Source organism: Tubulanus polymorphus, chromosome 8 (genome assembly GCF_964204645.1).
Source record: "Tubulanus polymorphus chromosome 8, tnTubPoly1.2, whole genome shotgun sequence".
Classification (NCBI taxonomy): domain Eukaryota; kingdom Metazoa; phylum Nemertea; class Palaeonemertea; order Tubulaniformes; family Tubulanidae; genus Tubulanus; species Tubulanus polymorphus.
In genome coordinates, this window is record NC_134032.1 from 5,367,942 (window position 1) to 5,385,946 (window position 18,005).

The window sequence follows — 18,005 nt, forward strand, 5'->3', positions numbered from 1 at the left end:
TAAATGGCTCAATGCATGACTGTCATATATGTATCTGTTCCCTTGTGGGTAGTTGTAGCTCATTCGATTTTATTTTCATCGACGCAGTCATGAAAATTACAATAGTGAATCGATGACGTCATTTTCGTGTCACCTGTAATAACTCGTTGGTTGGAGTTCAAATTGAAAAATATACAAGAATCTATAAAAATTCCTAATTTACCATTTTTCTGCCGATAGCAGTCACATATTGTAGGAAGATGACGCGAAACATTTACGCATAACGAAGTAATACAATTGAAATGTTTACCTGCTGCGTTATTTAATGTACCAAATCTTTTTAAATTTACCAAGGTCTAGCTGTAAAATGCATGAAATGTAGAAAATCTCGATATCATATTGCAATGTAAATGTATGGGGAATTTGTGAAAATATGTTTAAAAAACATAAATATTTAAGAAAAGTTTTTAAAAATTGGGAATTTTGTAACAAAGAAAAAGCGATGCGAAAAAAAGATAAAGTATATACATATACATATTTTTGTCTGTTATTTCTCTATATTTGGAAAGACTAAAGTGATTTAGTTACATGTGTGTGTAGTTTCGTTGTTTAAAATCTCTTGTGTATACAAAACTTTGGAACCATATTTTTCAAAAACCTAAAAATTGTTATACCGCGTTTATTGAAAATTTAAAATCATCATCCTACTAAAACGCCATATACTGAAAAATGATAAAACCGGAAATCCCATTTTCTATTTTTTCATCAAACCTGTTAGTATTTTCCTATTAAAAAAGTCCAAACCATATTTTTTTTAAACTGAAAAATTGTTTAACCTCGTTAACTGGAAATAAAGAATTCTGCATTATAATCAATGTAAGTTATCGGGAAATGCTTACAACTCGAAATCTAATAAACTGCGGTTTTACATATTCGACACTAAAACACTAAAATCACTTAAACACTAACGCACTAGGATGCGCATTATAAGAGTATTTCTATTGATAAATCATCTAAAACTTTGAAAATGCCGGAGGGCTACAACGCTGTATAAATTGAGCTTGTCAACACTTTGTATACAATACATAACATTAGAACATGTCCAAGCGCGTGGCATTGAGTCAAGCCCCGTAACCATCTAGTCTCTGATCTTTCAGTTAACCTCATAATTATTTTAACTAAATTCCGTCCTGCAAACCATAAGCTCCCAATAGAAACTGGCCGATGGAATAATGTAGAGCGTGCTGAAAGAATATGTAAATTGTGTAATAATGGAATTGGGGACGAATTTCATTACCTTTTCAACTGTATATATTTAAATGATAGAAGGGAGTTATACCTAGACAGGAGATTTTATACGAACCCCCAACATTTTCAGATAAAAATTATTAATGCAAACTAAAGATGTAGCCGAACTCCGTAAACTGTGTATTTTTGTTGGAAGAATTTTGAAACTTTTCAATTGATAGCTCACATGAAAATCAATGTGTAATTATGTATCTATCTACTGTGCGTCCTATATATAATGTATTTATTTTTATGTATACTGTATCACTCGAATTGTCTTTGTATTAAGACCAAGAGTTTGTCAAATAAAGCAAAAGTAAAGTAAAGTAATAGTTTTTTCGATTCATCCATGAGATTGTAACGTTAATAAATTCGCTTGCGATATGTTAATAGTTATACTAGAGGAATATCTAAAAGCGTCTTTCTTTGGCGTTTTTCCATGCGATCGACTACCAGATATAAACCAGCGTCCCGCTGGGTTTTATAGTAAACAATGACAATTACGACGAACCGGGTGAACATTGGCTAACTGTATATATAAACGAATACGGAATCGGTTATTTTTGATTCGTTCGGGCAACAACCCGGAACTTGTGATGTTAGAAAAATACTTGGATGAAAATTGCATAGATTGGAAATATAATAATAAGATGTATCAAAACGTATTTTCCGATGTATTTCTGTTATTACGCAATATTTGTACTATTGCACCTATGTCACGGTAACGGTGTACGCGATATTACGAAACTATTGTCAAATAAAACTAATGATAATGATTATTTTGTAAAAGAAAAATTTATCGTGAAATATTTTAAGCTTCTATAATAAACTATTATGTATATGAATTTTGTCGTTTTCTAAATTATATTTCTATAAACTCGCCGTAGAAAACCATCTGTTACTAGTCTAGGTTTTCCAAACAGCTTAATCGCGTCAGTCAATCAACAAACAACCAACAAACCCGGAATGGGTATACTATAGTTGGTTTGCTCATACTTAATTTCCCCAATCGCGGTTGTGTCTCTGATCTAAATAACTTATTCGGCAGATGCTAACAACGGGTCAATGGTTTTTGTTTCTCAATTACTTAATTGCGTAATTTTCATCCTGCATATTCCGTCACATATCATCGAGGGTACTGACCAGATATTTTAGATGGTAGATGCTAACCATGGGTCAATGGTATTTGTTTCTCAATTACTTAATTACGTTCATAGATGATATATTGTATCAAGGGGGTCTGGCCAACGACAAAATGCTTGATTATTATAGAGTAAATCCGAATAAAATGAGACAGATATGAAATATTATATACATTGCAAGTTTATTATTTACTCGTTCATCTAAAAAACATAAATATTTTTTATTCCAAAAATATTATACATATACACGGGTTATGGCTTTTATTTATACAATCCGGTAGATGACGAATGAGTCGCTACGTATAAAAATTCGTAAAAGATAGAAACTCACTACTTTAGTTAATCCTCTTTTGGTCAGAGCGGTTTTAAATTACTTTAATTATACTTGGGTTATCATTATACCGTATTCAGGTGCTTTCTAACCCCGCTTGTGTCTTTTGCGCAGTACGGGCATCTGTATTCCTGATTCGAGTGACTCGAATCGTACCAGCACGGTCTCATATTAGCCAGTTCGGATATATCTTCTGTAAAATTAATGTCTTTCAATTTTTTTCCATTGTTCCAATGTTAGTTTTACGCCGCATCTAGTCGGATTTACGTCGAAAAGCTCATCGTATTTTCGGATATCTACGTAATACGGTGATCGTGACTAGATCCATATATCTTGATAAAGTTCGAACGTAACATTTCGGCTACTATTTTAGTGCTCCAATAACAGACATCTTGGAAATGATTTGTCCTAAAACTACCCCCTTATTTATGGGTCTAAGTCAGACGACTAATTAGTTGATTAATTCTCATAGTCTAACAGTTTACTCAAAGTATTTGAGGATTCTATCACATATAATTAACGGTGTTTTTGATACTCGGGTCTAATATCACCCAGCATATAGGACCATCTGTTCGGTTTTTTCTAAACAATTTAATTACCTCAGCGCTATGAGCACTAAAAATGTTCGAATTATTGCTAGTGTAATTGGTTTGAAACCTCACACATAATTTCCCATCTCGGACGTGTCTCCGATCTACATCACTTAATTGCCTTCGTCTTCCACATATAATTAATGGTGTTTGGATACTATCGACCCATCTGCTACTAGTCTAGGTAATTGGTTTTGCTCACACCTATTTTCACCCAATCGTGGTCATGTATTGATCTAAATCAATTAATTGCCTTCTTTGTCGGTATATGGTATCATGGGTCTGGATAGAAACGAAATGCTAGATTAACGTATTGTTAACTCAGAATGAGTCAAAAATGAAATCTTTTATTCAATTAATGTTTTATTTAGTCCTAAAAAACATAAATATTTTTATAAATATTGTAGATAAACATAGGTCATACACGAAAAAACCATAAATTTCATAAAAGATAGAAACTCACTACTTTAGTTAATCCTCTTTGGTTAGAGCGGATCTTAATGAAGTCCTGGATTAGTCATTTCGGATACTTATTTCTATCTAAGAGTTTAACGCAAACTAACGTATATAAATTGATGTATTTTTACACATTTTGTTAATCGGTTATGATATAAATATTATTTAATTAATATCTGTGAAATTATACTTGGGTGATCATTACACCGTATTCAGGTGTTTTTCGTACTCCAGAAGTGTCTTTTGCGCAGTACGGACACCTGTATTCCTGATTCGAGTGACTCGAATCATACCAACAGGGCGTCATGTTGGCTAGTTCGGGTATATCGTCATTAAAATTAATGTCTTTCAATTTTTTCCATTGTTCCAATGTTAGTTTTACACCGCATCTAGTCGGGGAAACACCGAGAGGTTCATCGAATAGATCGTATTTTCGGATATCTACGTAAATACGATGATCGTGACTAGACCTATATATTTTGATAAAGTTCGTACGACCAACAGTCATTACACCCACGTATTCGATGTCTTCTTTAACGCGCGCAATTTCGTTTTCGATATCGGATTTAAAAAAATCTATATGCACCCACTCTTGGAGATCGAGCGAAATACCGTTTTTAGTGGGATACAGTTGTTTTCTTCGTTCACAGCACTCGTAGGACCGTAAATCTACACGTTTTACCCCCTGCCACGTTTTCGCACTCGCGTAAACAAGAGATCCTAGATAATGAGGCTCGGGGTCATTGTTCCAGGTATTCCGTTGAACTTTCGACGGAACAGCGTTGTCATTAACGATTGAACCTATAAAACAATAAAAAATATTCTATATCAGTATGCGTATGACTTAATATTTGACGGTTTCGAATACCGGTATAGTTATAAAAACTTACTAAAGTCGAGTTTGAGCGAGGGGTGTTTTCTTTTCCTAGATTGAAGAGAGGACTTTGCTCGAATCGGTGTGCTTGACATTTCTAAAATACTTTGTCCACTAGTCGAATCAATCTGGGCGATACAGGTCGATGTTGACGGTTCAAAGTTTCTGAGCCGAATGATTAGTTTATGGATTTACATGGCGTTTTTATTGTCAGAAAATGACTTGCCCGAACACGATTTACGGTTTCACTTGTTGTTGCGAAATATATTTCGCCCAAACTCGTTCATGATTTCACAATAGCCGTTAAAAGACGCCATCTTGGAAATATTCCCCCACTCCCCCTTCCTCTCACGCACACACACACGCACACGCACACGCACACGCACACGCACACACACACACACACACACGTTCGCGCTTACGCGCGCACGTGTATAGAAATACGTAATATTGAGTCCGATTTAACCGAATGCTTCCGTACGGATATTGATATAGGAAATAACGCAGTGTATATGATTATTTATTTATTTATTCTATTTATTGTGTATTTTATCTTATTTATTGTGTATTTATTGTGTATTTGTTATTCATTCTTAATAAAACGAAAGAATGATCAAAACGTAAGTTATTTAATTTTTGGTTTACTTCGTTTCACCCGTACTCGGGACTCTTTGGAAAAGCGCCATCTAGGATTTAACTTCACTTCCCCCTCACCTCCACGTACACATATGATCTCGTAATAGCGCCATCTAGGATTCAACTTTTCCCATAAACACGCATAGGAATGCGTAAGCGCCATCTAGGATTTACTCCTCCCCCTCCTCTCACACACACGCATAGGATGTCGTACCCAATAAATAAATTTGATTTGGATTCGTTGTCAATAATTTGATTTGGATTTAACGGAAAAATTTTGAATTTCCCGCCAAAAATTTAAAATTTGAATTTTAACCGCCACTTCCGCCCGCCATCTTGGATGACGTCACTTCCGGCCGCCATCTTGGATGACGTCACTTCCGACCGCCATCTTGGATGACGTCACTTCCGGTATGACGTCACTTCCGGTATGACGTCATCCCTCCTCCCTCCTCACTCCTCCCTCCTCACTCCACTGCGGTACCATAGTGACATACCCTAACTACTTATATCATTCTCTTTGAATCGAACACTAATGAATATCACAACGGGGAGTACTTTTAAACCCCCTCATATTTTGGTTACCATATGTCATCATAAACTTTACTAACTCGTAACTAACAACAATCAAATATCCTGACGTGAATGTGCTTGATTTGTTTCATAACATCATTTTAATACTTGCGAAAAGAACAACAAAAAAAAAAAAAAAAATGGATTCCTTGATCACCGTAGAAAAGGCATTTTTCGAGTGCAGCGAAATTGAATTAAGCGAAATAATGATGATTAGTTTCGACTGTGAACCAGGTTATGGATTTTGTCACGGTTATTGTAGAATGATCGTACATATTTCGGACTTAAAACTGACGAAATGCTGTAAGATAAGGTATTTGTTCGGTATGTTGGGAGATAACGGTGAAAAGGTGTGAACCTAACTCAAAGAATTTCAACTGCCCGATGGAAGATTGTTCAGCTATTCATAACTTGACGCGTAGGATCCGAACAACAATGTGTCGCCGCTGTAAAGATTGGAAGTCACCTGACGTTTATCAGTCCTGTATTGCCGGAACATTTTGTAGAAAATGCAAAGATGACCTCGAAACATCATCTGATTTACAGATGTGTTTTAAGTGTTTATCGCGTGTTTGCAGCATTAAATTGCGCGCGATATGTATGGAACATTGCAAAACTGAGAGATTTTGTGGATGCGTTATTCACGATGTGTGTGTCAAGGCGTTCAGCAATAATCGTGAAAAATGTATAAAATGTAAAAAATAGAACGCTATTCCTATATTACATATATATATATCTTGGTTTGAAATAAATAACATTGTTTGAAATATATAACTGTCGTTATTTGGTATTGTTTAATCTATTCGAACGCGGATTATCGCATGAGTAATCGGGTAACAGCTGGTGTGAGCATCCATCGAAATTTCAAAATCCGCCATCTTTGATCACGTGACCACAGTCGCCATCTTGGATCGGGGCGCCATCTTTGATCACGTGACCACAGTCGCCATCTTGGATCGGGGCGCCATCTTTGATCACGTGACCACAGCCGCCATCTTGGACGGACGCCATCTTGGATCACATGACAGCCGCCATCTTGGATTTAACCACAACCACAATTTAACCACGGGCCTATAGTAACCCACTATCACTACTGGGATGCTATAACATTTTTACGCGGCAAACAATGAACCAGTGACACTAACATCATCAAAGTTCATGTCGAAACGGCTTGAAATACGATGGGTAATTTTCGGGATTCGAACCTAAAAGCGCAACTTAAAAGATGAACCAGCACAATAAGATCAATATTTCATCAATATTTTACGGGATTCGAACCTAATAGAAACTGCGTAGAAACTACAGCGACTTATAGGCATTAAAGTTCACATGCTGTTCACATGTAGTGACGCATGCGCACTCTGCCGATTTCTCATCCTCGCTTGCCAGGGGTCAGGTATCACTCCCGAACTCGCTTCCACCAGCCCCTGGCCTCACGAAGCGTGATTTCATTACTGGCGCTGTTGCGCATGACGTCATATATCGATTTGCGAAATACTTCCTTGTTCAGTAAAATGTTCGCTGATTGGTCTATTTAACGGGAAAACCAATAGAAGCCTAAAGTCGTTTGTTACAAGCGATGTGATTGGTACGACCGGATTCTGGTCGGCTAGTAACGACTCCAACGACTCGTGAGGTCAAGGGGTTCGGCGAACAGCTTTAGCGTAGTGGGTTCGAATCCCTTGACGGGTGAAGATGCCGATTTCTCGACTTGTAGCATTTTCCAGCACTGACTAATGCGCATGCGTCCGCTAGAAACGGAGACTTGGGAAACTTTACGGTTTTTGCACGTAAATCGAGACACGCAAAAACCGTAAAGTTTCCCAAGTCTCCGTTTCTACCTAACGCATGCGCATTAGTCAGTGCTGGAATTGCTCTAAGTCGAGAAATCGGCACATTGTGCATGCGGCACTACATGTGAGCTACATGTAACCTTTAATGACTAATAGTCGCTGTAGTTTCCATTAGGTTCGAATCCCGTAAAAATATTGATCTTATTTACGCTGTTCATCTTATAAGCGGCGCTATCAGATTCGAAACCCGAAAATTACTGATCGTATTTCAAGCGTTACGACATGAACTTTGATGATTAAAGTGTCACTGGGTTATTGTTTGCCGAGTAAAAACTTTGATAGCCCCAGGATTTACTTTTAAGTGCTATTAGGTTCGAATCCCGAATGTGTAGCAGAAAAATACATTCATCCTTTATAATATACCGATATATATCTTAGATTGTTAGCTTATGGCAAGAGCACTTGAACACCTGTCATTCCCAAAAATACAAATGATCCTCTAAGAGGATCATGAAAAGTCTTAAGTGACCAAACAAACTGCGCCTTCCCGCTGCGCAAAAGTTCACGCAGGTTCATTCCGTTATAGTTCTATGTTTCAGCGTTCTGACATGACCCAGTTTAGGAAAAAATACACATGTAGCGACGCATGCGCACGCGACCAATTTCTGGACTTAGAGGATTTCCCCAACACTTCCTAATGCGCATGCGTTATAAACAGAGACTTGGGAAACTTTACGGTTTTTGCTCGAGACACAGTGTAGGCGGCCATGTTACATTGTTCACGTGATGAAATACTGAAATCTGATTGGATCCGTAAAATCCGCGGAAGATGTCGGACCGGCAAAACCTTGGGACAGGCAACCAGTCTAGTTCATTTGTTGATGGTATAAAATCCGAACTATACAGACGAAACGGAAAATAGGAACCTGGTTTTGAGTCATCTAAAATAGCCAATTCCGTTAACTTCCGTTTTATTTTCTAAATTAACAAGTGAACTGAAAGTCCGGGGAAAGTTGAAGTTGAAATGGACGCGACGCTGTTGAAGGAGCGAGAGCTGTTCAAGAAGCGTGCATTAGCCCAACCGGCGATAGAAAAACGAAAAGCTTCGTCGAAACCCAGCGAATCAGAGAAAAAAACGAAAAAATCCAGACCACTCCCAAAACCTAAAGCAGGTCAGGTGTGAAATTTCTCTGATAATGATATCATTGTCAGAATGTAATGTTGATAAATCAATCCACATTTCAGGCTTACAGCAGGCCTAATCTAGCTGTATCAGCCGATAGGTTGCTTTTCAAAGAAATGAATGCACGTGTACGGCTGTGGGTAGCCTTCGTGACAGATTTTTTTCTTCACAATCACACCAGTTTGTAGGCACTTGTACATTCTGCCAGCTCACAGTGTAACAGTCGACAACGCGAAACTGTGATCGATCGATTGTGCTTTTTTTTACACTCCGTGGTATTTCCGGGTTCCCCGGGAACCCCGATGACGTAGATATGCGATCACGTCATCACGTGGAGGCTTTTAAGATGGCAGACATTTTCATTTTTGTCTTGTGAAAATCAAGCAAGTACTTCCTATTTTTCGTCAACCATGAAAAATTAAGGTGAGTTCAACGATAATTATTTCGTTTGCGTGATGTTTCATTTTCTCAAAAACGCCTGCCCTCTATACTGTCATGTGTTTTAAAGTTAGTAAATGTGGTTTTTAAGAGGGGATCGATTCCGCACTTGACTTAAAATGATCCGCCATTTGAAGTGTCTAGACGGGTCGAAGATGAAATCCGCCATTTTGGACATAAAAACGGCCTGATTAATTCTCCTTATTACATTAATTTATGGTATGATACTTGTTCAAAACCACTTTTATTTAGTGAATTTGAGTGTTTTAAATTTGTTACTGGTGTAAAGAAATCATTTTAAGTTTCTGAAGTATGATTTTGAAGTGCCTTTTGAGGTGTTTACAATTTTCGTGATTTGATCACGTGACCGCTATACTGTGCTGCGATTGGTCTAGACCACACCAAAATAAAAACATTAACACGTGCTTTATTTTCCTAGAGTTTTTAGGCTGATACACTGTTTATTTCTATGTTTTTGAATGAACAAATCAGTGGAGTATATCAACCAGATCTTCAAAACTGAAATTATATGGCCTATTTTGTCAAAAACGTATAAATAAAAGCAATTTAAGCATTTATTTAATTACGAGAACTTTATTTCTTTATTTTACAGATGGATGCCCTTACAGAACAATATACTATATCTCCAGATGCACCTCAACGAGTAGAATGTTTGGAAAATGGGCACATTCAATTTCTCAAACAGAAGATTTCAAGTACCGGTACCAAGTCAAAAAACACTGTAAATTCTGAAGTTGCTGATCATCTGAAAACTTGCGTTTGTGATCCAGCGCAATTGCCTGATCATAAAAATTTGGTCTCTGCCATAGGCCGTTCTATTGATAAGTTCAAGAAAATTAAGAACCCCACCAGAGATATTTCGAAAGTGGAGCAGTTATTCAATGAGCGTTTCAAACTTCCAGCAAGAGTTCATTTAACAGAACCAATTGTTGAAGTGCCAGTGACTCCGGATAGTGTAGCTACGCCAGGTACAAGTGATTTAACTCTCACCACTCCGCGACAATCTGAGCAGCAGTCATATAAACGTCGTATGAACTTTGGCTCTTCATACTCGCCTTCTCCAAAAAAATTTAGAACTGATTGTGCCAAATGTGTGAATCAGCAGATTGCAATTAAGGAGGTCTCTAAGTTGAAACGCAGTCTTATATATCAACTTAAATCTACAGCGTCTCCCAGAACAGTTCAGCAGTCACTTAATCGTAAGAAGAACATTGAAAGCAGTTTACGTGCTAAGGCTAAAGCTCTACGTGGAGACCTGAATCAAAAGGAGCGTAAGATTAAAGCTTTAGAGAAAAATGTTGCAACGTTACAGTCAGAACTTGATGATAGTGAACATTCAAAAGAAATTTTGGCGGCAAAGTCTCAAATTGACATTTTGTTAAAAAAACAAAAAGAGATGCAGTTGATAATAGATCGGTTAGAATCGCAGAATTCGGATTTAAAAAAACAAGTGAAAGATCTTCAGACCTCTGTTGACACTTATTCACAGTTACTGGAAGAAGAACAGTCAGTTGCTAAAACTATAAGTGTCAAGAAAGACAACAAAAACTTATTCAGATTCTTTACGAAGGGCAGCTTATTTGTGTCTTCAGAGTCAAGTGTCCGTTGAACAGGTTGGAAACGTCATTGACGGTGTGCTCACTAACCTGACTCCATATTCAGTAGATAAAAAACCTGATGCTTCTACTGTTAGTTATTTCAGCTATGAACTTGGTGTCCTCAGTGACCTTCAGGTGGCAGAGGTGTTAGTAAACGAGGATAATCTTACCATTTCATGGGATGCAACATCACTGTCGGGTGAGCATGTCAACGAGGTACATATCAACACATGAAGTGTCCCACCATCTAGTTATATTATGCAAATAGGAATCCTTTCTGGTGGTGAAACCGGGGACTATGTACAACATATAAAAGATTCGTTAGATGACGTCATACAGACTTATGCTGCTTATCATAGTATTTCAGCATCTAGTGTACAATCAAAAGTGATCGGTCACTTGAAAAATGCGTTCAGTGACAGGGTGAATGTAAATGGATCTACAGTGCGTGCACTTGAAGCCGATTTGGATATTAAACTTTTATATTCGAATTGTAATGTCCACCCGTTAGAAAGTGTAGCTCGTAAATGTCGTGAGTTATTAAAAGAAGAATTTGATCAAGATATTGAAAGTTACACTTTTGGTAGCAACTGTAGAGCAGGAAATTTGTTATATGGGCTATCAAAAATGAGATACAAACAAGGTAAAGGGGATCCTGGTGGATTTAAACTGTTTCTGTCTCAAAATGGTCTCAGCGCTGGTGCATTACCCCGTTATGTTGGAAATCGTTTCCACGTTATATTCCATCTGGCTGCTGTTGTCTTCAGCTTACGTGATCTACAAGTTACTTACCTGGAAACCAGATGTAATGTTAGTAATCCATTGAAACCTGCGCTATTAAAGGATATGAAAAATCCATTGATCTTGACTCACCTGAGAGTGCTTGGTATCATAGGAAAGCTATTGACTGGACCATGGATGAAAGTCTTTTATGCCAATACTGCAAATTTGACTAACCTCCAAACTAGTGGATCTATGAAAACATGTATTGCTAAACTGAAAAATTATAAAGATGACCCATTGATGGTGTTGAGAACCAACACTGATGTTTTTGGAACTATTTTGATTGGTGACGGTGTCGCTCAAGACAAGACATTCAAAGCGCTTCGGACACCACTCTCTGATTCTGAGGAAGAGCAACTGTTTCGTTCTATTGTTTCCAGTTTGATGGCTGGTTGCATTGAAGTCCTGGAACGTCAGCTACATGATTATATTAATGGTGATTAAGCAAATCCTTCAGAGGAATTGCTCTAACAAACTCAATCTGTTCCTACTCATAACATGTTTGCTGAAAGAGTGATGGGTTTGGCTGATCATCATTTTAAACGAGCTCCGAACGCCACTGTTGGTTTTCTTGATGGCAAGATAAAATCGTGTCAGAATCAAACTATAGAATGGCTTGATAGCAAACATGTAACTGAACAAAAAAATATTGTTGCGTTCAGTGTGAATCGTGCTCGCTACATGAGGAAAATAATCAAACAAAGGTCAAAGTCAATAATGAATGAGCGGAAAAAGCGCAGTGACAACAAAGTGCAAAAGTGTGATATGAGCCATCGTAGAAAAATGGAAAGAGCTATCAGGTCACTGTATGAAAATGGTGACCCTGAACAATTTTTCAAGGACTTTGATTGTAATGCTGAAAAAAAAGAACTTATATCCAAAATACTTAATGATGTCAACAGCCTCAGTGACCGCCTCATTGAACATTCTTGGCATGACTTGGAAAGTGCGGAACAGTCCACCTATTTGGGAAAGATTGTTTGGGCTAAGTCCAAAGCTAAAATTCCAACAGTGCGCATTGCTTATTGGACAGCCAATGAAACGTTTCAGGATGCTGAAGATTACAAGCTGACCGTTCCACCAATCATCTGCGATTTTATGACTGGAGATCTGACATTTATTAATTAGCTTGAAGGTATGAATCGGTGAAATACTTGTGGATATATATACCCACATACATGCCTTATTTCTGTTTTTTTATGGTTAGATTTGGAATCTACAAGTAAAAACCTAAATTTTGATACCCTACAAGGCATGGTTAGGTAAGGTGGGGTGAAATCGTTAATTCAATATGGCCGCCATAAAAAATCCAATATGGCCGCCAAATAACGCACAATTTGGCTTTATTTGTTCTATGATGTGTTATGATGTTGCAACTTGTTTTCTGGGCACTGTTATCTTAAAGAAATGTTTGCAAAGCTCAGCTACCCTTTAGACGCGAAACTCACATCGAAGGTCATATGAAGTTCAAGGTCATGGTGACCTTTGTCAAGGTCAAGGATATTCAAAAATTTTGTTTCGGGTTGAAAACCTTGGGATGTATGTCTGCTGCAAATTTCATGTAGTTATCTTTACTGTGAGAAAAGTTATGGCTGTTTCAGTAAGAAATCTCATAAAACAATCACAGTTTTTCAGTCTTTTGTCTTAGTTAAATCAAAGACAAAAGGTGACTAATTTCCATACACTTAAATTTTAATATTTCCGCTACTAGGTGAGCTAGAAAGAAAAGTTATATACCGTAGGCTTTGTTTTTTCATGCTCTTTCACATGAAATTGGTTTCAGGACTCTATCTCCTGTTTGAAAAAAATGTACAAGTGCCTACAGTTTGGGCGAGCCACTGGACCATTGGTCCTTTATTAATTTTCGACGGTGTGAAAATACCCCTTTCTAAAAACCATCTACAATTATTTAAATTTTGGGTGCTCTATATTTCAGGATATAAATTGAAACCTCGGAACCAGTTTCCGCAATTGTCAGCTGTCTGGATACTTGGGGGTAGTTAAGCATTATGGAGATAGGAGCCTTTCCATCTAAAATAAGCACTACTTATTAAGGAAAACGCCTTTAAAATTTTTTTATTATCTTCAGTAGTTTTTGCGCCATTACAAACTGTCAACAGTTACAGGAGTCTACAGGGTGTCTCAGAAAATGCACCCTGTTTACTCTACATACAGGCAAGCGTGAGAATAGGATTAGGGTAAGGCTGGCCTTAGTCTAGTACCTAGCCGTTGTTCCTGAAACAACGTCTAGGGCGAAAGTGCTCATATAAGGTTAATTTTCATCCCTCATTTTGAGGGACGAGGCTTTAAGCGTCTATTTCACCCCTTTAAACACCATCAACTTACCTCAAACTGACTGTTCTGTAATCAGACGTAAGGTAACTATCGTTTGTGCATAAATTTGTAATCCTAAGAAGCTTTTGACTATCATAGTAGCTCAAAACTTTTGACTAGTCGCCTCAAAAAATAGTTGAAGTGAAGCAACATAACAAATATGGCGGCTTTACGTGGTGCATGATGGTAGTGTAAATTACGGATTCGAACTTAAACTTGATTGACATTGATGCCAATGCATATATTATTTTTGTTTCAAATTTTTAAGGTTAAAATTGATCAAAATTTATGCGTTTTATCAACAAAAAGTAACATTTAGAGTAATTTTAGAGAGACATTGAATTTTCACATTTTATTATTTAGTCCGTATTGAAAATCCCGATAGTGGCAATCAAATCAAATCAATAAATTCTCTGATTCGCCATTTAAATCATCAAATATTTTATTATAAAACACGTTTTCAAAGTCAACAAGTAACTAATTAATTTATTTTAGTACAAAGGTTTGATTTGACACTAAAATCAGTTGTTACATTGCAACTAACAGGAGTTAACCTCTATATGATACTTTAGCGTCAGACGTTGTACGGAACCGAAACAATGACTGGTATTCAGACTAGGCTGGCCTATAAATAAATTGATTTCGTCAAGCCTTCAGTTGTCCTCTCTGTGGGTAGAGCACTGGACTATGATTAGATATTTTTCCCACATGGTCTCGAATGCCTATATCATGAGTCAGAATTGTATTGCGTTGCGCATGTACTAACCAGACTCCCGTACCCACAGCAGTACTAACCAGACTCCCGTACCCGCAGCAGTACTAACCAGACTCCCGTACCCACAGCACTTCCGTAACCGTAGACATATGCGTTTTTATATTGGCAGATCCTCAATGATACTGATTGTAACCTTTTCTCTCTTGTTTTCAGATGAAAGCAGTTTCAATTATAAAACTTCGCAGGGCAGTTCACAGAATAAATTTGGTGTCTTGACCAGAATTGTCAAATTCATGAAGGTACTAAGCCTATATTGGGCTATAATGAGGTTGCTAGATATTGAATAATATATTATTTGTCTACCTATGCATATTTTGTAACTAAAATCAATTGCAAACTTGTTACTTGTGGCATGTTCTGTGATTGTGGTGAGTTTCAAGGTCATTGGTTTCTGTATATCAGTGTTGTCAAAACGTGTTGATAACTAGTAACTTTTACCACCCAGACAATGCTCAGTTACCAGCCGGCAAAAAAAATACAGATACCCCTGATATACCGCGCACATCGGTGCAGAACGATTTTGGCGGTATATAGATTATGGGGGTATTTCGGGGTTGTTGTACTATGTATTTGTATTGTGGTCTACATTGAGAAAATCTGGCTGAAGACAGGGGTGGCGGGATATCTGGGGTTGACTGTATTTAAAGAGGCTCCCAGGTTATTGAAGTTTTTTCTTTATTCCTTGATTGAAACTAGTGCTTTTCTTTTTTGTCGTCACCTGGAAACCTATTTAGACAATTTTTAGAAGTAATTTAGTAAGTTACAATATTCAATATTTCAATATTCAAATGTTTTATCTTAAAAACCAAAGTTTTTCATGAATTTTGATAGTTTTATAATGTTCCAAAAGCAGGGTAATTGTTTCATCTTCAATGAATAAAAGAGGTAAGGGTCCTCAACACACGCATACCTGTGAATTGGATAAATACTTTTCAAGTTATCTTCCAAGTACTCGCATTCTATATCCCATGAAATAGGTCAAGAGGAAACCTGATATGTTGGCGTCTCTAATGCATGAGACTGACCGTGAGAAACCTATCTCTAAAAATTAGCTTGTTGTGTTCTAGTTATTCTAGAGTGCGAAATAAAGTGAGCTCTCCATTTATGAGGCTGTCCATGGGATCACCATTTTTCATTTCAAATATCAATTTCAAGTTGTTAATGTTGTTAGATCAATAAACTAGGGGTCCATGGACACCTTGCCCACTTGGTAAGTGCTTTGAAATGCTAGAAAATCTAACAGTTTCAATATTCAACACCCCTGGTGAATATATACCGCAACCAAAGGCATTGAAACCTACCACAGTCATAGAACATGTCATGAGCTACAGTTTGGCAAACTGATTGTAGTAGCAAAATATGCCTAGGTGCCAATGGGTACATAATAAGCAAACACTAAGTTATTCTGCTATTCAATTGCCCCCTGGTACATATACAAAAACCATAACCCTGAAACTCACCACACTTATAGACAGGTCATCAGCTACAATTTTGCAATTGATTGTGGTAACAAAATATGCCTAGGTACCAACATAATATGGAAATACTAATTTATTCCACTATTCAACACCCCCTGGTGACTATATACATATACCAATGACATTGATACTTACCACTCACTATCATAGAACATGTCATGAGCTACAACTTAGCAAACGATTGTGGTAACAAAATTTTGTTGAATACTTTTTCAATGCTGTTGTATTGCATCCAGTGTCCAAAATTAATAGATTCGTTCAGAATAATATTCATTAAAAAAATCTTCCAATTTTAGACCCTTTACCCCTTGTTTGTAATTGCGAACTACAAAACCAGGACTGTGGCGATAGAGACCGAATGGCTTGATAAATATTTAATATTCACCAAAAAATCTAAATTAACAGGTGCAGCTCTGTATGATAATAATTATTATACAGAGCTGCACCTGTTTTTTTAAATTCATTTGTATTTAACCGAGGCTATTTTACGTATAAACAGTACACAGAGCTGCCAACCATTCTGAATTTTCCATAACTTTACTGTAATATCGTGTGAAAATATGGCGTTCAGTTTTACAGGGCTGCCAATGTCTCCGATTTCGGCGGAGTTTGCTACGGTAAAACCAGTAGAACTCCGGTGCTACGGGAGTGGTGAAAAAACTACGCTCGAGCGTCCGTCTCATTCCGGTACTCCGCCGAAGAGTCAATCGAATACGCCCATAATCAATTTCACTCCGGTGTTCCGTTAGAATGCCAATCGAATACGCTCAAATTTATTTCACTCCGGTGTTCCGTTAGAATGCCAATCGAATACGCTCACATCAATTTTGTCATTGTTAAATCCTATCCACAGAACGGTAGTCTTTGGTTTGTGCGCATGCGCAGTTATCAATAAGCGATCATGTAATGTGATAGTCGGAGGTTGGATTAATGTTTTACCTGTAAACATGGCGGCATCGTTGTCTGATTCGGCAAACGAATCAAATTCCGATGATGATGATGAAAGAGAATCGGAAGAAGGTGAAGTAACTGCGAGGAAGAGAAAATCCAAACAAGGGACTAGAAACGAACAACTGAATAAAAAAACCCGTGTCGCCAATCAAAAATTCAGAGCAGAATATACGTCCAAATATCCGTGCATTGTTCCATCTCAAATATCAAATAGTTATGCACTGTGTACTGTCTGCAACCTTGATTTTCTTGTTACACACGGTGGGTTGACAGATGTCAGGAAACATTGTGAAGAAAGCAAAAGTCACGAAGCTAAGGCAAAAGGTTTAAAATCACTCACTATTTCACATCAAATACTCCAACAGCAGACGAATTGGTAACCCTAAGGGCGGAGGTGATGTTTATTAATTTTTTGGTCGAACACAACATAGCTTTTGCAGTATCAGATCATGCTACACGACTCTTTAAAAAGATGTTCAAAAAAGATTGTGCAAACTTCTCATGCGGGAGAACAAGGTCTACCGCAATCATGCGAGTCTTGGCTAACGAGGTGAAAGCACAAAACGTGGAGCAAATGGGACAGAGCCCATTTATTATTGGGACGGAGGGATCCACATTTAACAATGATACTTTCTACCCGATAGTGGTTAGATACATAGATGCAAATGGCAATATCCGCACGGAACTTTTACACAACCAATGCAAAATGAATCGCATACCGGAGTTAGTATATTTGAAGTGATCCGAGATGAATTTTCAAAGCACGATATAGATTGGTCAAAA

At 37.4% G+C, this 18,005-nt stretch overlaps 1 protein-coding gene across 1 annotated transcript in view; it reads left to right on the plus strand.

Annotated features, from left to right (window-relative positions):
* Window positions 1-8,656: 8,656 nt before the first annotated feature.
* Window positions 8,657-18,005, plus strand: part of LOC141909767 (general transcription factor IIE subunit 2-like) — a 37,784-nt gene continuing 28,435 nt past the window's right edge. Inside the window, exons 1-2 of the mRNA XM_074800372.1 lie at window positions 8,657-8,833; window positions 14,947-15,032. Of these exons, the coding sequence (XP_074656473.1) occupies window positions 8,686-8,833; window positions 14,947-15,032 (234 nt within the window). The 5' untranslated portion in view covers window positions 8,657-8,685. The remainder of the gene's footprint in view (window positions 8,834-14,946; window positions 15,033-18,005) is intronic.